Source organism: Prunus mume, linkage group LG6 (assembly GCF_029339155.1).
Source record: "Prunus mume cultivar Tortuosa linkage group LG6, ASM2933915v1, whole genome shotgun sequence".
Taxonomy (NCBI): Eukaryota; Viridiplantae; Streptophyta; class Magnoliopsida; order Rosales; family Rosaceae; genus Prunus; species Prunus mume.
This window is the reverse complement of record NC_142703.1, coordinates 17,746,731-17,767,641: the sequence shown is the minus strand read 5'-3', so window position 1 is coordinate 17,767,641 and position 20,911 is coordinate 17,746,731. Positions and strand designations below refer to the sequence as shown.

The following is a 20,911-nucleotide window of genomic DNA, read 5'->3' as shown; positions in this document are numbered from 1 at the left end:
TCTTGCAAATAACTCTCCATCTTTCACCTTTTTACTGAACTAGTTAAGATGTGCATCAAAGTTCAGAAATGAGCAGCACGGCAAAGCGAGTAGAAAAAAGCACTTTTCAGAAAAGGAAGTTTCAGTGACATTTCTGAGAAGGATCAAAGATAGTTAGGTGGGGACTTGACAAAAAGAAAACGGAATAGCTTTGTGTTCAATTTGAGGCAAAATGGGTTGCTAGCTGTCTATTGGTTATTGGATGCGGATGCTTATGTGGATGGCGGAAGTGTTCTGTTCAAAAGATCCATAGAAGTTTCCTAGAAGTCTCTACTGTGTGCATGGCTTGAGTTATATATTTCAATCAATATTAATTTTATTTTTTTATACGGAAATTAGAGAGTATGAACTCATGACCTTAAAAAAATTATAAAAAAATTTCCAAAATTCCTCATATATGAAGGAGAACACTTTGCAAATGTAAAAGATTCCTTAGGAAATCTAAAAAGAAATAAGGGCATTTTTGCTTGCTTTTTTTACAAATATTTCTCTCTTTTGGCATTTTCCAAAATGTCCCAAAATATGAATGGAAGTATGAAAGGGGTGACAATTTTCTACACGACCCGTTATACGACTCGAAACCTGCACGGAAAAGGCATGATTCGAACCCACACAATTAATAATTGGATAACCCACCAACCCGTTAAAACACATGTTTAACCTATTTATTAAACGGGTCGTGTCAACCCGCGAAAAAATGAAGAGAAATGGAGACTTCAAAACACACATAAGGGGTTTCAAACCCCCACCACCCATCTCCAACACCTTATCCACCATGCTCTGAAGATTAGATATAACGATCAGGCATGAAGAAAGCACAAAGTTGAAATTGAATATAGGGTAAGTGGGTCAGGCAGAGACAGAGTTTAAGGTGGAAGTGGAAGACATTGGCAAAGTAAAGCATAAGAACTTGGTGGGTCTAATTGGCTATTGTGCTGAAGGTGAAAACAAGGGAATATGTGTATTAGAAAAAGGGATGCTACTAAAAGCATAAGAACTTCGCTTTTATCAGAATACCTCTCAAAAGTAGCCTCCCTTTGTATTATGAGTTTGAAGCTAATTGGCTATTGTCACCAATGTCACCACTATAAATATGTGTTTGGAGCACTCATTTGGCAAAATATTAAATTGATGATCAGGTATTCAGAAGCATATATCCGCCCAAATTTTACACACACTAGAATCTAGATTAAAATTATATATAATATACAATTTTTTTATTGTATAATTAATTAAGTTTTCGATTCTCTATATTGCAGGAGGGGCTATTAATGGCTTCAGCAATTATGGAGATATCCCAAGAGACAGCTGTGCCTGTGAAGTTAGTTTCTTCTACTCTTCTAATTATATTATTTCTCAATTTCTCATATTTTTTTCAATTTAAAGAAATAAAACTGTATTGAAACAATCTGATCCCATCTTATTCTTATTTCAATCTCATCCTATTTCAGAAGCCAATATTATATTAGGTAAATTTTACTTTACTACTCTCAAATTTTTCGAAATTCTAACTTTATTGCATAAAGTTTTTTCTTCTCATTTTCATTCTCAAAGTTTACTTTTACTATCACTTTCATACTTCCATTAATATTTTGGGACATTTTGAAAAAAACCAAAGGAGAGAGAAATATTTGTAAAAGAAGCTAAAATAGATAAAAATGCCCTTATTTGTTTTTAGATTTCTTAAGGAATCTTTTACATTTGCAAAGTGTTCTCCTTCATATCTGAGGAATTTTAGAAATTTTTTTATAATTTTTTTAAGGTCATGAGTTCATACTTTCTAATTTCCGTATAAAAAAATAATATTAATATTGATTGAAATGTATAACTCAAGCCATGCACACAGTAGACTTCTAGGAAACTTCTATGGATCTTTTGAACAGAACACTTCCTACATCCACATAAGTATCCGCATCCAATAACCAATAGACAGCTGGCAACCTATTTTGTCACAAATTAAAATATTGAATGTATTTTTAGTAAACAATCTACTCCTCCTTTGGTATCTTTGGAGTCAAACTTCCCTCGGGTCAGCCTATCCCCATCCAATAATCAGTAGCCAGCTGGAGAAAAAGCTGAAGCCCATGAAACTCAATAAGAGCATCTCAAGGGAGATGTGGCAATTTGACATTTACACACTCCATCCGATATGTCAAATAAATAATTATTGTAACAGTCAAATCATTAAGATAAAGAAGAAGAAAAATATTAAAAGAAAAATAATAAATGAAAATAATAGCCAACTATCTTTTTAAAATAATAAAATATTCATTTGACATCTTGCTTTTGGAATGTCAAAAATAACATCTTAACCTCCAGCCTTCATTCCACATCAGCTTTGACACATCAGTTAGAGTAATGCGAGATGTTATTTCTAGCCGTTATATGTCTATGTGGCACTTTTGACACATTGGTTGGAGATGCTCTAAGGCTCGCCTGGAGAAAAATCTGCCAATTCATTTGTGTTGTTGGGGAGTTGCCTTGCGACATGGCTCCTCATACTCTCTTCTTGACCAACGGATGCTTCCTCTTTCTTTTATGAGATTTTCTATTTAAACCCCACACTTCTCTTAGTTCACCCAAACTTTTAATTTAAATTTTCACAATTTCTAAGTAAACCCCACTATCTTCCCAAACTACCCTTAAATACATCCCAAGCTGAAAAATTAAGAAATAAAAGAGATATTCTATTTAAACCCCACAAGTTACCTTTAGAGGAGAAAATACGTTCTGAGCATGAGAAATAGTAAGTATTAAATTAATTTTTTGATGATATTTCAAAGTCTTATTCATTGTCTGTTTTCAAGTGCATAAACATACAATTTAACTCTTAAGTCCGCAAGCTTGAATTATAACCATAGTTTCTATCCTGTTCACACCCGTGGACTTAATCGACCTGCACTTTTTGTTGTTTCAGCAGAGCTACAACTCAAATCAAGAAGCTTCGACACCCATAAAAAGGAAGAAAACAAGACTCTTTACTTCCTCGAAATCATCATTAGCGTATCATAAAGCACCCAAGGTCCCATCTTCTCCAGCCAAACCCATAGTTTCTAGTTGTTCCAGAAAGGATGATATTCTCACCCCATTGCGAAAGAAATGATGATGTACTTGCTGTTTGACTGGAATTGATGATGTACTTGCTGTTTCTTCAATTTTTGTTTCTAAGGCTTACAAATGCGGAAGAAGAAGCAAACAGGTAAAAATTATACAAAGCCCATTTGATATGTAATTTGGCAAACACTATTGGTGGGTTCATGTACAAATTTTCTTGATTCAACCTTCTTCCAAGTCAGTATATTTATTTATTTTGCAAGTACTTGAGAGAAGATTCATTTGGCATAATTTCTCTTTATTTCATAAAAAAAATTCTGTCGCATGTATAAGTTGTTAAACTATGGTATAAAAGACATAGGCTTCGCCATTTGGGACTCGATTATAAAATTTTCTCTAATTGCATCGGAATCTGATTTAAAAAAAGGATATTCTTAACAGACCTCACCTTACATATCAAAAGATATAAAGTACATATTTACAAGCTCCTAAGTATGAATCCAAATATATCAACAAAATCTATAAGATCATGGGAAAAAAATTTATAGAAAATATTATATGCACATTCAAGCCTTGTAAAATCTTTTCTATATACTAATGGAGAATCATGATAAGAAGTCGAATGGCCTCAGGAACTACCTCCTGTGCCAAAACATAATAATCTCCACTTCCATATCTCGCTTCATTTCTATCCATGGCATGCTTGGATTGGTTATTGAACATTATCAGATGCAACTGCACGGGAAGGGAAACAATCTTTCTATCGGGCTGATCGGGTTTCCTGCAGCTTATAGAACAGAAAAATGAGGAAGCTGAAAATGAAGAACATGTTAATGTGATCTTGATATTGAAGAAATAACACATCTGCAATGCATCTACAAACCAGTCTCTACATTTATTGAAAAATTTATATCCTACCAGTCCCATCATCACCAGTCTCTCCCCCTTAATAGAAGACAGGTTTTGAGATCAAACCATGCAAAGGCAGAAATTTGTGGAGAGGGCAACTCTTTAATATATGACTCAAAATTTATGCAAACTCATAATAGTAGCGATCGACCAGCCAAGAAAATTCTAAGTGGGACAGAAACATACATGATAAGAAAGGACTTACAGAACGATAAGGGAAGTCATCTGCCTCAAGCATATGAACAATTTGCCCCATTTTTGGTCGCTTGTTGACATCTAAATCTATACAGCGGAGACAAACCAGCAATGCTCGCTTCATAGCTCTTGGAGAGGGCTGAACTTCTATCAGAGGATCTACAACCTCCTCTCCACGGCGACTTTGGATCATTCCTTTAAACCAATCAACCAGGTTCATCTGATATACACCAACTGAAACAGTTAGGACATTGTTGCAGTGCTTCTAGGAAACAGAGAATGAAAACTTGGCTTTACCTCTCCAGCTGGTCTGGAATAGTCAATTGGGCTTCTTCCTGTAATTATCTCCATGAGTAGAATTCCAAAGCTATATACATCACTCCACTCGTTCAGCATACCTGTGCTTGCATACTCTGGAGATACATATCTACAGAAAATTACAGTGAAGAATCAGTACTACAACATAGTAGAGATACCATCCAGGTAATGTATCATTGAAATATCTTCAGAATTCAAGAAAGAACTAACCCAAATGTCCCCATGACACGTGTAGTCACGTAGCTTGACTCAGGTGCTAAGAGCTTGGCCAGGCCAAAATCTGATACTTTTGGGTTCCATTTTCTGTCCAGAAGAATGTTGCTGGATTTTATATCACGGTGCACCACCTTGGGTTCTAACCCTTCATGCAAGTAGGCCAGCCTGTTAGAAAAACAAGAATAGGTTTATAGTGATGAAGGATAATAAATTTTCATAGCCAAAGTAAGGAGATCGTGAGAATGACAAAAGCAGTGCAATATCTTACAATATGTTACAGATCCTGTCATACTGAGACATATAATCGTTAAATACAAGCAAAATGAAGAATACAGAATTATCTCACCCTTTCGCTGTCCCGACGGCTATTTTCATTCGAATATCCCAGGTCAGAGGGCTGACAGGCCCAACATCACCATGCAACCATTGCTCCAAATTGCCATTGTCAATGTATTCATATACAAGCATCCTGGCAGAGCAGTAGAAGTCCCCATGGACATGTTAATTAGAGGAAGAAACGGGTTAATCTGAATTCACCTAGAAGATATGACAATAGAGTTACCTTTGAGCACCTTCAGCACAATAGCCAATTAGACCCACCAAGTTCTTATGCTTTACTTTACCAATGGCTTCCACTTCCACCTTAAACTCTGTCTCTGCCTGACCCCTATATGTAAGATGACAAGCAGCAATTAAATTTTGAGTGAACAGAAATGTTATACAAAGACCAAGTTCAAATCTGAAAATTTGCTTTCATGGCAAACAAGCAACTGCACTTCATATAATTTCACTTCACAGGAAATATTTTCAACATCCATCATGGAGCCACGGCACTGTTTATGTTTTTGCTCCTATTGTTTCTGGTATGGTATTTTAATATATTTAATATTAAAATGGGAATGTTTCGAAGACAAAGTAATATTTGGTCAATCAAAAGTAGAAAATCAATTATGAAAAGTGAAAACAAGCTCTGAAGATTAGATATAACAATGAGGCATGAAGAAAGCACAAAGTTGAAATTGAATATAGTAAAGATATTAAAAATAAAAAGAATGAAGAATGAAGAATAAAAGTGATAAAAGCACAAAGTAATTTTCTTTTCCTCGTACAGCGGAACAAAGGAAGGCTCTTTTTCTTTTTAATCAAAAGAAAAGCAGGTCACTGAGTGTACAAACAGTGATTACTATATTAGTTATTGATTCAGTGAAGCAAATGAGGTTTAGTCTGGTGGAAAAGGGTCATGACTTGCGGACCTTCCTTTTGTAGTTTAGACTATCGCTTGTATTCCAAAAACAAAACAAAAATACTAACATGAATAATTTATACAGTTTTTTTAACCAAAAGAATAATTATACAGTTTAAAATGTACACCGGCGATTATTATTAATAATTTATAAGAAAACTAAAGTGAATAATGATATAGTTCACAATGTGTATACATATATTACATGCAAAACGTCTATATTGTGATGTTGCATACCAAATTAATGATAGGGATTAATTATAAATTCCATTTTGTAGAAGTAAGTCTAAAGTCAAATTTCATATTCTTAATTTCATTATGCAACCAATTAGGTATTGGTTTAGAGATTCTTTTCTTCCTAACATTAAAAGAAATCTCAAGTTCGAATTCTCTCACCCTTCACCATTGACCAAAACTCTCATGGAGTGATGTTAGTTGAATAAAAAAGCATAAAAAGTTATGGGACGTTCACTTACGAGTAATAGTAATCAAAAGAAATGGAATGATTTTCATTCTCGTCTTCCCCCAATTATACAGATTAATAACAATTAATAATGTGCACTTCGCAGTGATTTTGTTTTTGTTTTTGTTTTTTTATAAAAACAAAGTTTTAACGTAGCTTCTAGATTCCCCACCAGCCTATCTTAACGCCACTTGAGCTAAGAGAATTGAATAAAAAATATATATCCGTAACTAAACATTATTAGCTGTTGACTAAAAATACATTATTAAACACACAGCTTGAAAAGACCCTTGGATCTAGTATGAACGAGAAACATGTTAACCAAAAATAAACAAAAAACATGTAAATTATTTTCCTCAACCATTCCTATGTATTTTTGGACCGAAAATATTTCGATGAAAAAAAAAGAAAAAAGGGGAAGAGTTGAAATTGAGTAAAAAGACACGTACTTGTTGTTGAGAAGGTTCTTGACCGCCACGACAGAGCCATCCTGCAAAATTCCTCTGAAAACGACGCCGTATCCTCCTTCTCCAATCACGTTGTCTCGAAACCTGCACGGAAAAGGCATGATTCGAACCCACACAATTAATAATTGGATAACCCACCAACCCGTTAAAACACATGTTTAACCTATTTATTAAACGGGTCGTGTCAACCCGCGAAAAAATGAAGAGAAATGGAGACTTCAAAACACACATAAGGGGTTTCAAACCCCCACCACTCATCTCCAACACCTTATCCACCATGCTCTGAAGATTAGATATAACGATCAGGCATGAAGAAAGCACAAAGTTGAAATTGAATATAGGGTAAGTGGGTCAGGCAGAGACAGAGTTTAAGGTGGAAGTGGAAGACATTGGCAAAGTAAAGCATAAGAACTTGGTGGGTCTAATTGGCTATTGTGCTGAAGGTGAAAACAAGGGAATATGTGTATTAGAAAAAGGGATGCTACTAAAAGTTCTCTCCTTTTCTCTCATTTTCTATCCTTGCCAAAACAAGGGAACCCCACATTGACTATTGAACCACTATATATATATATATATATATATATATATATATGTCTAAGCACTCATTTTATTGAATAATTAATTAAGTCTTGGATTCTCTATATTGCAGGAGGGGCTATTAATGGCTTCAGCAACTGTGGAGATATCCCAAGAGACAGCTGTGAAGTTAGTTTCTTCTACTCTTCTAATTATATTATTTCTCAATTTCTCATCTTTTTTTCAATTTAAAGAAATAAAACTATATTGAAACAATCTGATCCCATCTTATTCTTATTTCAATCTCATCCTATTTCAGAAGCCAATATTATATTAGCGAGGAGGAAAAGAAAGAAAAAAAGAGAGAGGAGAATATAGCGGAAAAGAAAGAAAAAGAAACATTATAAATATCAAAAGACATAGTATATAATCACAAAGTTGCATGTAGCGTGGTGGATAAGGTGTTAGAGATGGGTGGTGGGGGTTTGAAACCCCTTGTGTGTGTTTTGAAGTCTCAATTTCTCTTTATTTTTTCGCGAGTTGACATGACCCGTTTAATAAACAGGTTAAACATGTGTTTTAACGGGTTGGCGGTTAACCCGAAACCCACCCGTTTAATAAGCGGGTCATAACAGTTAACCGAAAAATTTCAAAATTCTCGAATCTGAAAGAGAACACTTTGCAAATGTAAAAGATTCCTTAGAAATCCAAAAAGAAATAACGGCTTTTTGTCCATTTTAGCTTTTTTACAAATATTTCTCTCTTTTGGCCTTTTCCAAAATGTCCCAAAATATTAATGGAAGTATGAAAGGGGTGGCAATTTTCTACACGACCCGTTATCGACTTGAAACCTGTCTGAAAAAGCATGACTCGAACCATACGATTAATAATTGGGTAATTTTGGGTTAACTGTTATGACCCGTTTATTAAGCGGGTGGGTTTGGTTAACCCGCCAACCCGTTAAAACACATGTTTAACCTGTTTATTAAGCGGGTCATGTCAACTCGCGAAAAATAAAAGAAATTGAGACTTCAAAACACACACAAGGGGTTTCAAACCCCCACCACCCATCTCTAACACCTTATCCACCACGCTACATGCAACTTTGTGATTATATACTATGTCTTTTGATATTTATAATGTTTCTTTTTCTTTCTTTTCCGCTATATTCTCCTCTCTCTTTTTTTCTTTCTTTTCCTCCTCGCTAATATAATATTGGCTTCTGAAATAGGATGAGATTGAAATAAGAATAAGATGGGATCAGATTGTTTCAATACAGTTTTATTTCTTTAAATTGAAAAAAAGATGAGAAATTGAGAAATAATATAATTAGAAGAGTAGAAGAAACTAACTTCACAGCTGTCTCTTGGGATATCTCCACAGTTGCTGAAGCCATTAATAGCCCCTCCTGCAATATAGAGAATCCAAGACTTAATTAATTATTCAATAAAATGAGTGCTTAGACATATATATATATATATATATATATATATATATATAGTGGTTCAATAGTCAATGTGGGGTTCCCTTGTTTTGGCAAGGATAGAAAATGAGAGAAAAGGAGAGAACTTTTAGTAGCATCCCTTTTTCTAATACACATATTCCCTTGTTTTCACCTTCAGCACAATAGCCAATTAGACCCACCAAGTTCTTATGCTTTACTTTACCAATGGCTTCCGCTTCCACCTTAAACTCTGTCTCTGCCTGACCCACTTCCCCTATATTCAATTTCAACTTTGTGCTTTCTTCATGCCTCATCGTTATATCATAATACAAGGGAATATGTGTATTAGAAAAAGGGATGCTACTAAAAGCATATGAACTTCGCTTTTATCAGAATACCTCTCAAAAGTAGCCTCCCTTTGTATTATGAGTTTGAAGCTAATTGGCTATTGTCACCAATGTCACCACTATAAATATGTGTTTGGAGCACTCATTTGGCAAAATATTAAATTGATGATCAGGTATTCAGAAGCATATATCCGCCCAAATTTTACACACACTAGAATCTAGATTAAAATTATATATAATATACAATTTTTTTATTGTATAATTAATTAAGTTTTCGATTCTCTATATTGCAGGAGGGGCTATTAATGGCTTCAGCAATTGTGGAGATATCCCAAGAGACAGCTGTGCCTGTGAAGTTAGTTTCTTCTACTCTTCTAATTATATTATTTCTCAATTTCTCATCTTTTTTTCAATTTAAAGAAATAAAATTGTATTGAAACAATCTGACCCCATGTTATTGTTATTTCAATCTCATCCTATTTCAGAAGCCAATATTATATTAGGTAAATTTTACTTTACTACCTGCAAATTTTTTGAAATTCTGACTTTACTACATAATGTTTTTTCTTCTCATTTTCATCCTCAACGTTTACTTTTTACCATCAGTTTCGTACTTCCATTACTATCTTCCATCATATTCTCCTTAACCCATGATATATGACAGTCAAATGAGCTTGGAATTGATGACGTGGCATGACTTTGACCCACTGGATTTGTGCCAACGACCATCCTCGCGAAGCAAATCCAAGCAACCCAAACCACCATTCCCACCACACCTCCCCCAGCGAACCAAGTCACCCCTGCCTTGCGCTTTCTCCCTCACTGCGCACACCACCCCATCCCCAAAATTCTCAGCACGCCCAACCTCTTATTTTCCTCAAATCCAAGACTAATTCAACGATTTTTTCTCCAATCCAACCACCAATGAATTCACCCTCTGAGGACATTAGAGTACTACTTCATCTTCACAACCCCAATCATCAGCTTCAGTGTCTGATCTGAAAAAACACACACCCTTTGAAATTTAGAACAATACCCAGATCTGTAAACCACACACCCTTCCCCGACCCGCTCCCTCCCTCTCTCTCACCCTCTGTTTTTCTCTCTCCCCACCCCACCCACCCTGTGTCGTTAGTTGCAGAGAGAGGAGAGAGAGTTTTCAAAAATTTATTTTTCTTTTTTAATTTTTTAATTTTTTAATTTATTTTATCAGTTGATGTGGCTATTATATATGATCTGATTGTCTTCTTATTCAATGACTCTCTTGAAGTTTCTTCTTTCTTTTTTGGTTGGATAAAAAAAAGGCCCATAATAAAGGCCCAATTTCTCTTGCCTATGTAAAGGCTCTCTCACACTAGGCAAGGCAGATACTAGTTCTTTACTTTGTACTAATTACTGCCTTAATCTTGTTGATCCAATTTGATTGTACACGTATTATAATATGGTTAGACGATCTCATTTAATTTTCTCCTTTTTTGATCCAATTTTAAACATCAACATCTATTAATTGTTATATCTTTTTCAGCATTGTAGAACATATTGCACCAGGAGAATTGTCACCACGAAGGTAATAAATACGAAAGAATGCATGGATCCATAATGAGCCTTATATCATAGAAAATTTAATTAGGGGTTTTATTTATCCATTTGTAGTACTTGATTTTGATATGTTGTTTATGATGTGTTTTCAGTTGGCCAGTTGAGGAATCTGCGACTGTAGATGAAGGTTTTGGACCAAGGAGAGGAAGGCCAGCAATAGTAGAGAGCATTTTTTTGGCATCATGTGTATTTGGGGTCTTAATAGATCCTTTATTCTTTTATATTCCTATCATCAACAAGGATACGAAGTGCATCGGGTTGGACAACAGTTTGAAGGGAGCGGTTATTTCACTACGATCGACAATGGATCTATTTTATGTAGTGAACATTGTTATTCAAATTTATGCCGAACCTAAAGTTCCAACATTTAAGGTCATGGGGAGATCATATCTCCATACCATAGTTTTGACAAAAGGAACCATATTAGTTGAAGATGCTTTGGCAATGGCTAGCAGGATTTGGAGGATCTCATCACACATCTTAATTGACATTTTAGCAGTTCTTCCCATTCCACAGGTATGAGAAAATTGGTTTACCAATCTCTCTTTTAAAACTATTTGAAATTTGGATATGTGAATATAAGCTAAATTAACTGTTGGCTTAATCCATTGTACTGTGTCCAGGCAGTGATCCTTATCTTCATGGACTCTAGTTCTTTGAATACGACGATGTTTTTGGCTTTTCTTGCTCTGTTGCAATGTGTACCACGAGTTCTTCGCATCTACTTATTGCGTACAAAACTCAACGAGACTCTTACTAGAGAGACTGAAATATGGATTATATTTAAAAGCGCATTCAGTGTGTTTTTGTTCATCCTTGCTAGTCATGTAAGTTTCAATCTTCATGTATTAATTTATCTCAAGTGATGCTCCGTTTAGTTTCCAAGTTTTGGTTGGATTTCTTGGTTGGAAACCAAGTTCTCAAATTAATCAACCTTGTCACCAATTTATAAACAAAATAAACATCATTTAATTTCCTATGAATGATATATACTTTGTAGAAACTTTTCTCAAAAGTTTGTTTGCTAACTTATTAACTTGTTGATGTTCTTAGGAATTTGGAGCTTTCTGGTACTTTTTCGCTATCCAGCGGGAGATGGCCTGCTGGCAAAATGCTTGTCGAAACAACAATGGATGTGAACCTACTACCTTCTACTGCAATGGTCGTACAATCAGAAACATCACATTTCTGGATGACTTATGCTCTATAAATCCACGCAATACCAATGCAACACCCTTCAATTTTGGTATGTTTGATGAGGCTGTTCGGTCTGGTGTGTTGGAGTCAACAAATTTACCGAAAAAATTCCTTCATTGTTTCTGGTGGGGTTTGCGAAATCTAAGGTTTGAACATAATTTTGCATTACTGTATTTTTTAGCAAGAACAAATTTACAACTATCTAGATCCTAACGTTACTCTTTTACGTTGCCTAACATCACACACGCATATGTATAAATGGTGTTTTAACTTGTAATGTCATTAACATAGATGAGAGGTCCTAGAATATTTTATTACTTGCAGCACATTGAATTCATTACTTGCAGTACATTGAATATATTTCTTCTGTTTTGATTCTGCAGTTCTCTTGGGCAAAACCTCGAGACGAGTAACTATACATGGGAAAATATCTTTGCCATTTTTATTTCTCTAAGTGGCTTGCTCCTGTTTCTACTATACCTCCCTACAAATTTGAAGGTTGGTGCCAGAACTTCTAAATTAAACATAATGTATCTTAATTAACTTAGGGTTTGTATGGGAGTGATTCTGGATAAGCAAAAAATCACTTCTCCATATAATCAGTAAGTGGTTTTAAGTGATTTTATGGAGAATGACATAAGATATGCTTCTCCCCTAAAGTGATTCTAGGAGGGCAGAATTTCTCCCAAACGGGCTCTTGGAGTTTTGTTGTAAGGATCTCAATCTTGGAGTTCATCAAACAATTATTTTGGCTTAATAAAGCTAGATGGTGATATTTTTTATAAAAAATAAAATCAAGAAATTATAGAGACTAGATGTCGTTTGACAAAATGGTCATTGGCAAAGCTAGATGGTGTTGACATGGAAATTAAGGTTAAAAGAACTCATGATTGTCATGTAACAGATGTGTATGGAGTTGGTAACTGGAGCATCATCCCAAGATGAGAATTCTACGGCAGCTGAAAATGAAAGATCTTGAGGTACAACTCTGGGTATCTGAAAAAACGGTGATGCTGGAACCACCGAGTGTCTTGCCAAAGGTGATTTCTGTGAGACGAGCTTCGATCTGGGCATCGCATTCTCCCCGTTTTCAGCCTTACCCATCTCCACAAGATTTGTCAAGTCCCTCACAAAAGCGTTTGCACTCATGGCCAATGACTTGAAGATTATAGCGTCTAAATTCCCAGAGGCATTTTAGAACGGATGATGAGAGATGATGGTACAATCCAGTTGATGACTATTATGACTCATCCGGTACACTTGAAGGACGGTAGAAAAATAACGTTTGGTTCCTTATATGTATTGTGTCATTTTTCCTTAAAATACACTAATGTACATAGAGGGAGTTTGAACTTTAGTGCAATGACATATGCAAATTTGTATTACTTAATTGATGTATTTTTTTATGAGTTATATATTTCAATCAATATTATTATTATTATTATTTTGTACGGAAATTAGAGAGTGTGAACTCATTCCCCTAGTCATGATTGGGCAATATTATAATTTGTCATACTAGTCTGCTGTGCTGGTAACGCTACAGTAAAAATGAAACTATTAAAAGTTTATAAATAAATAAAAAGAGAATGAGACCAGATAAATTTGAAGGGTCCCACCTTACACCGTCCCTCAGAAATTTGTTGTTTTTGTCTGATTATATCCCGCAAATTAATTAAAAATAATAATTTGAGTTAGCACAAGTTAATGACTTTCAGGCAAGTAGGGATGGCAATAATACCTGTCGGGTCCTCGGCCCTAATGGGGAGTTTTCGGGGCGAATGCGGAAATCTCGAATTTGTAAAATCCCGACCGGGATGGGCCAGGGATGAGATTGTTTTCCCCATCCCCAAACCCGGCCCGATAAGTAATATATTTATTTATAGGATTAACTACACTTTAGTGGCTGGGGGTTTAGTGTCAGTATCGAAATGGGCCCCGAGGTTTCATTTTAATCAATTTCGTACCAATTTACATCATTACATTGACCGTCAAAGTCAAACGTTAAGACGTGGCAGTCGTGGGACCCACCTCATAACCAAACAGTAGTTAGAAAGAGACGAAATGAAGGGCAATTTCGGAAAAAAATAATAAAAAACTCTTTAAAAATATTATTAAATTAGATTTTTAAAAACAAAAACAAAAAATCCCAACTCTCTCTCTCTCTCTGCCCAGAAAGAAGTAGTCCCAAGCCGTGGATTATGACATCAACAATAACCACCGCCTCCCTCCTCATCATCCTTCTCTCTACGATGTCGTTCGCAAGCAGCCCACCTCCAGACCTCGAAGACGTCGAGTCTTTGATGGGCCCCGCCTGACCTAGGCACACCTCCGATGCTTAGCGGCGGAGACCCGTACTGTCCAACCCGACGCGCCACGGCTGCGACTCCTCATCCTCCGTCGTAGATGACGGCGATGATTGCGTCTGGACGTCGTCGTTTGGAGAGTCTCGCCTTTGCTCGATCTCAACCTGCCGCCGCCCCCAATGATGGACGGCCTCGATTTATTCAAATCCAGTGAGGTTTGTGGTGATGAGCATGATCTTCAAGCCACCGCTTTGTGCCTCTAATTACCGTATGGATCTCCATATGGCTCCCCCCCCCTTTTCCTTTCTTCTTTCGTTTTTTTTTTGTCGCCCTTATTTTCTCGGGAAAAATCATTATAAAAAAAAATAAAAAATGAAATCTGGTACTTGGTGATTGAGAAGAAGAATTTGAGTTTTTTTCTTCTTCTTGTTTTGTTTTAATTCTACGTTGTTAGAATATTATGGTGTAGAAATAGCATCTGGGTTTTCTTCTTCCACTGTGATGGGTTTTGGAGGAATATTCTGTGTATTGTTGAAGCTAATATTAGATCTTGTTTACCCAGCACTAGATCAAGATCTGATCTGGGTTTTTGCCCCCTTCATCAGATTCTCAATACCTTTAAGGGCATGACTTGGGACTACTTCTTTCTGGGCAGAGGATTTTGTTTTTGTTTTAAAAATCTAATTTAATAATATTTTTAAAGAGTTTTTTATTATTTTTTTCCGAAATTGTCCTTCATTTCATCTCTTTCTAATTACTGTTTGGTTATGAGGTGGGTCCCACGCTAAGTCGCGATTAACGTCGACTTTGACGGTCAATGTAACTAGTGTAAATTGGTAATATTTGAAATGTTGTATGAAATTGATTAAAATGAAACCTAGGGCCCATTTCGATACTGACACTAAACCTCCAGGCACTAAAGTGTAGGTAATCCTTATTTATAATTCATATATATTAATATAATACAATAAACAAAGTTACCTTAGAGACTAGATGGATTTATTGTGCTTACTAAAAATGTTTCTAAAGATTTGGATAGAAATTATTTCAAGTTTTGTGTCCTCCTTCTTTGCCTTGTTGAGTTATTATTTTAACAAGAAATATCTTGTGATGGTTGTTTTTAAAATTTCAAAATGATGTGATTGTTCTTTAGAAAATTATTTTAACAAGAAATATCTTATTAAAAACCGGGGATTGAGGCGGGTATGGGAGACACTTCCCCGACGGGAACAGGGACGGAGACGGGATTCCCAAAAGCATAAAGCTGGGATTAGGGGGTGCGGGGCGGGAATGGTATTGTCATACGGCCCTAATCGGCCCGTTGCCATCCCTACAGGTAAGGTGTTCAACAACGCACGAACAGCCAAGATTCGCTCTCTGTCCTCCACGTGTCCTCACGTCTCCTAAGGCCAAACCCCCAAAAACCGGGCGCGAAGACTCAGATTAACACCCGCCAAATCAAAATTCCCCTTTCACCTTTCGGTGTAAAAAAAAATAAAAAATACCCAAATATTAAAAATATATATAAAGAAAAAAAGAAAAAGCGAAGGAAGTCATTTCTCTACTAATTAACGGCCACACCAAATCTACCAGATCTAATCTAACCGTAGAGAGAGAGACAAAGACAGAGAAGACACACAGATTTTGAGCTTGCGGCTATGGAGGAGAAGCTTATACAGAGGCTGGAATCGGCTGTGGGGCGCCTAGAGTCGCTGTCGCTGTCGGGCGGTGCGGCGGCGAGTGGCGACGACGGGCCGCTGGACCCGTCGATTTTGGCCTATGAGGATCTGATTCGGCAGTATCTGGGTAGGGTTTCGGCCGCGGCCGAGAAGATTGGGGGACCGGTCTTGGACGTGACCAAGGTTCTCCAGCAGGCTTTTGCTGCTCAGAAGGACCTGCTGATTCAGGTGAAGCAAACAAAGGTCAGTCTCACTCATAAATCGTAATGCTTTCTTTGCGCTAGTAGTTTTGAGTGTGATTTTATGTGTTTTTTTTTTGGGTGTCATTTTGTTTGGGTGCTGAATTTTTAGATTTACTTATGGATTGTTTGGTTAGTATAAAGATTCGACGAGGTTTATGTTTTGATTATGAAATGTTGATTGGATTTTTAAAAACGTGTGTTTGATGTTAAATATTGATGGGGTCGTAAACGTTATCCATTATGTAAAGGACCATGAAAGGAATGTGCTATCTTGTTGGGTTTGGATGGGATTGGTGCGTGTTCATTTCATCTTGGTGAGCAGTTGATGGGGAAAAGAACCGATGAAATGTTAGCGATATTTGGATTATATCAGCTATAACATAGTCGGGCAACGACCAATATTCGGTGTTGCTGACTTTTGGGGCGACTCAAATGATTAATGTTACAATTCTTAGGATATTGTGAATGTTAGTAGTAGCAAGGAGTGTGAGCTTATCTACTTTAAATGTTTTCTATCTTTTACTTTTCCTTGTGAAATGAAATTCATTATGTTCAATGGGAATGCTCGTTGTTGTGCAGAAACCTGACAATGCACAGGGTTGGCTGAATTTCTGAAGCCTCCGAATGAGGTTATCACAAAGGCAAATGCACTGACCCAAGGGAGGCGGTCTAATTTTTTCATCCACTTGAAGAGTGCTGTTGACAGTCTCTGAATGAGGTTATTTCTTCTACTCTTCTAATTATATTATTTCTCAATTTCTCATATTTTTTTCAATTTAAAGCAATAAAATTGTATTGAAACAATCTGATCCCGTGTTATTGTTATTTCAATCTCATCCTATTTCAGAAGCCAATATTATATTAGGTAAATTTTACTTTACTACCCGTAACTTTCTTGAAATTCTGACTTTTCTTCTCATTTTCATCCTCAACGTTTACTTTTACTATCAGTTTCATACTTCCATTACTATCTTCCATCATATTCTCCGTTAACCCATGATATATGACAGTATTGATGACGTGGCATGACTTTGACCCACTGGATTTGTGCCCTGTTGACCAACCACCATCCTGGCGAAGCAAACCCAATCAACCCAAACAACCATTCCCACCACACCACCCCCAGCGAACCAAGTCACCCCTGCCTTGCGCTTTCTCCCTCACTGCGCACACCACCCCATCCCCAAAATTCTCAGCACACCCAACCTCTTATTTTCCTCCCCAGATTCAACAATTTTTTTTCCCAAATCCGAGACTAATTCAACGATTTTTTCTCCAATCCAACCACCAATGAATTCACCCTATGAGGACATTAGAGTACTACTTGATCTTCACAACCCCAATCATCAGCTTCAGTGTCTGATCTGAAAAAACACACCCTTTGAAATTTAGAACAATACCCAGATCTGTAAAACACACACCCTTCCCCGACCCGCTCCCTCCGTCTCTCGAGGAGAGAGAGTTTTCAAAAATTTATTTTTAATTTTTAATATTTTAATTGTTAATTTATTCTTTTGGCCAAAATATAGCAACGGTCTCGGATTACACCCAAATTTTACTTTTCGTCCCTCATATTGTTTTGTTGTTATCGTGGTACTTTAATTATGCATCTAGTTTCAACAAGCGTCCTTTCCGTCGTTTCATCAACTTTTTCGTTAAAAATGATGACATGGCAATGACAAGTACTTCTTTGCATGGGCAAAAATGCCTTATAAAATTAAATTAAATCTCTCTCCCTCTCTCTCTCCAGCCCCAATTTCTTCCCCCAACGATTTCTCACCCAGATTTCTTCTCCCCATCAATTTCTTCACCCACCCAAATTTCTTCCCAGCCCCAATTTCTCTTCCCCCAACGAACTCTGAACCTTGAATTAAAACCCCAACCCAGAAGCAAAAGAGAGAGAGAAATGATTAACCCCCCCAACACAAACCCATAGCTACAGTTCTGCCAATACATAAACACATAGCTATAGGAAGTGACCAACTTCTCTTAGCATATCAATACACCTGACCAAGAAGCTAGCAAATCCAAAGTAAACAAGAAAGTGGAGGGCTGCGGGAGAGAGAAATTCTTTTGATGGTTTTCCGTTCTTGGGACTTTTATTTGTTCAATGATAAGGCTTTTGCAATTTGTTCAATGGCAGACTATTAATTTGGGAAGAATGTCATTATGAACCATCATTTCAGCGTCCTTCAAAGATTGAACCAATTTCTCTTCACAAATCGGATCTGGGGTGGAGGATGGGGGCTGGGGTTTCGGGTTCATGGGTGCTGGGCTTGCGAGCTAGGGTAGAGGGTTCTGGTTCGTGGGTGCTGGGGTTGGGGGAAGAAGAAATCATCGAGAGAGAGAGAGAGAGAGAGAGAGAGAGAGAGAGAAATATTATGAATTTCCCAATTTGCCCTTAATTTTAACAGAAAATTTAACTAAATTGACGAAAAGACCAATGATGCAACATGATATCTAATTAAAGTACTACGATAACAACAAAATAATGTGAGGGACGAAAAGTAAAGTTTGGGTATAGTCCAGGATCATTGCTACAATTTGGCCTATTCTTTTAATTTATTTTATTAGTTGATGTGGCTATTATATATGATCTGATTGTCTTCTTATTCAATGACTCTCTTGAAGTTTCTTCTTTCTTTTTTGGTTGGATAAAAAAAAAAAAGGGCTCATAATAGAGGCCCAATTTCTGTTGCCTATGTAAAGGCTCTCTCACGCCAGACAAGGCAGATGCTAGTTCTTTACTTTGTACTCATTATTGCCTTAATCTTATTGATTCAATATGCGTATACACGTGACGTGTTATAATATAAGTGGACTATATCGTTTATTTTTCTCCCGTTTTGATCCAATTCTGTGCATCAACATTTGAATGTTATATCTTTTTCAGCATCGTAGGACTTACTGCACCAAGAGAATTGTCACTACGAAGGTAAGAAAAACCAACAAACACATGGATCCATAAAGAACCTTATATCATAGAAAATTTAATATATTTGTAGTCCCTGAGTTTGATATGTTGTTTATGATGTGTTTTCAGTTGGGCAGTTGAGGAATCTGCGATTGTAGATGAAGGTTATAGACCAAGGAGAGGATGGCCAACAATAGTAGAGAGCATTTTTTACCCTTCTAATTATATTATTTCTTAATTTCTCATCTTTTTTTTTTTAATTTAAAGAAATAAAATTGTACTGAAACAATCTGATCCCATGTTATTGTTATTTTAATCTGATCCTATTTCAGAAGCCAATATTATGTATGATTTGATTGTCTTCTTATTCAATGCCTCTCTTGAAGTTTCTTTTCTCACAATAGACAAGGCAGATGCTAGTTCTTCCTTTGTACTAATTGCTACCTTAATTTTGTTGATCCGTGTTATAATATGGATGGGCGATATCGTTTAATTTTCCCCTCTTTTATCCAATTTTGTGCATCAACATTTGTTTGGTGTATCTTTTTCAGCATTGTAGAACATAGTGCACCAAGAGAATTGACACTGCGAAGGTAATAAAAACGAAAGAACGCGTGGGTCCATATTATATCATAGAAAAGTTAATTAGGGCTTTATTTATCTATATTTATAGTACCTGATTTTGATATGTTGTTTATGATGTGTCTTCAGTTGGGCAGTTGAGGAATCTTCTACTGTAAATGAAGGGCATAGATCAAGTAGAAAATGGCGAAAAATAGTACAGAGCATTTTTTATCGAGTTCGGCCATTTCTTCCAAAGTGGAAGGGGCCATTTTTTGAATCATGTGTATTTGGGGTCTTAATAGATTCTTTATGCTTTTATATTCCTATTGTCAACAAAGATACGCAGTGCATTGGATTGGACAAAAGTTTGAAGGGAGCGGTTATTTCACTACGATCGACAATGGATCTATTTTATGTAGTGAACATTGTTATTCAAATTTATATCGAATCTAAAGTTCCAACATTTAGGGTCATGGGGAGATCATATCTTCATACCATAGTTTTGACAAAAGGAACCATATTAGTTGAAGATGCTTTGGCATTGGCTAACAGGATTTGGAGGATCTCATCACACATCTTAATTGACCTTTTAGCTGTTCTCCCCATTCCACAGGTATGAGTAAATTGTTTTAGGACCAATCTCTCTTTTTCAACTAATTTTTGTATTTGAAATTAGGATATTTGAATATAAGCTAAATTAACTGTTGGCTTAATCCATTGTATTGTGTCCAGGCAGTGATCCTTATCTTCATGGACTCTAGTTCTTTGAATACGATGAAGTTTTTGGCTTTGCTTGCTCTGTTGCAATATGTACCACGAGTTCTTCGCATCTACTTATTGTGTACAAAACTCAACAAGACTCCTGCTAGAGAGACTAAGATATGGATTTTATTTAAAGGCGCATTCAGTTTCTTTTTGTACATCCTTGCTAGTCATGTAAGTTTCAATCTTCATATATTAATTTATCTCAAGTGATGCTCCACTTAATTACCAAGTTTTGGTTGGATTTCTTGGCTGGAAACCAAGTTCTCAAATTAATCAATCCTGTCAGCCATTTATGAACAAGAAACATTATTTTCATATGACTTTTTCTCAAAAGTTCGTTTACAATTTTTTTTCCCAAATCCGAGACTAATTCAACGATTTTTTCTCCAATCCAACCACCAATGAATTCACCCTATGAGGACATTAGAGTACTACTT

At 36.2% G+C, this 20,911-nt stretch overlaps 4 protein-coding genes across 7 annotated transcripts; 3 read left to right on the top strand and 1 right to left on the bottom strand.

Annotated features, from left to right (window-relative positions):
• Positions 1 to 3,522: 3,522 nt before the first annotated feature.
• On the bottom strand, positions 3,523 to 7,088 carry LOC148916299 (putative receptor-like serine/threonine-protein kinase At4g34500). 2 transcript variants are annotated; one of them, XM_089054536.1, is made up of 7 exons: positions 6,887 to 7,088; positions 5,294 to 5,398; positions 5,078 to 5,200; positions 4,726 to 4,896; positions 4,495 to 4,624; positions 4,208 to 4,417; positions 3,523 to 3,880 (listed from the first exon to the last, which is right to left on the bottom strand). In XM_089054536.1, exons 1-7 carry the CDS (start codon positions 7,003 to 7,005, stop codon positions 3,854 to 3,856), a joined length of 885 nt encoding a protein of 294 aa, XP_088910662.1. In that variant the 5' UTR covers positions 7,006 to 7,088; the 3' UTR covers positions 3,523 to 3,853. The 2 variants fall into 2 exon arrangements, with proteins under 2 accessions (XP_088910662.1, XP_088910663.1); XM_089054537.1 differs by having other exon boundaries at positions 3,523 to 3,874; positions 6,887 to 7,076.
• A 486-nt stretch (positions 7,089 to 7,574) lies between these two features.
• Positions 7,575 to 20,903, top strand: LOC148916296 (cyclic nucleotide-gated ion channel 1-like). Its single transcript, XM_089054538.1, has 4 exons — positions 7,575 to 7,609; positions 19,697 to 19,738; positions 19,857 to 20,322; positions 20,442 to 20,903. Exons 3-4 carry the CDS (start codon positions 20,110 to 20,112, stop codon positions 20,682 to 20,684), a joined length of 456 nt encoding a protein of 151 aa, XP_088910664.1. The 5' UTR covers positions 7,575 to 7,609; positions 19,697 to 19,738; positions 19,857 to 20,109; the 3' UTR covers positions 20,685 to 20,903.
• LOC148916298 (cyclic nucleotide-gated ion channel 1-like) lies at positions 10,986 to 13,053 on the top strand. Its single transcript, XM_089054535.1, has 5 exons — positions 10,986 to 11,326; positions 11,434 to 11,637; positions 11,864 to 12,153; positions 12,391 to 12,505; positions 12,912 to 13,053. The coding sequence occupies exons 1-5, from the start codon at positions 11,114 to 11,116 to the stop codon at positions 12,984 to 12,986; spliced, it is 897 nt and encodes a 298-aa protein (XP_088910661.1). The 5' UTR covers positions 10,986 to 11,113; the 3' UTR covers positions 12,987 to 13,053.
• LOC148916297 (cyclase-associated protein 1-like) lies at positions 15,698 to 19,643 on the top strand. Of its 3 annotated transcripts, XM_089054541.1 has the most exons (5): positions 15,698 to 16,232; positions 16,811 to 16,949; positions 17,079 to 17,096; positions 19,125 to 19,166; positions 19,275 to 19,643. In XM_089054541.1, exons 1-2 carry the CDS (start codon positions 15,969 to 15,971, stop codon positions 16,844 to 16,846), a joined length of 300 nt encoding a protein of 99 aa, XP_088910667.1. In that variant the 5' UTR covers positions 15,698 to 15,968; the 3' UTR covers positions 16,847 to 16,949; positions 17,079 to 17,096; positions 19,125 to 19,166; positions 19,275 to 19,643. The 3 variants fall into 3 exon arrangements, with proteins under 3 accessions (XP_088910667.1, XP_088910666.1, XP_088910665.1); XM_089054540.1 differs by having other exon boundaries at positions 17,079 to 19,166; XM_089054539.1 differs by lacking the exon at positions 17,079 to 17,096 and having other exon boundaries at positions 15,701 to 16,232.
• Positions 20,904 to 20,911: the final 8 nt, after the last annotated feature.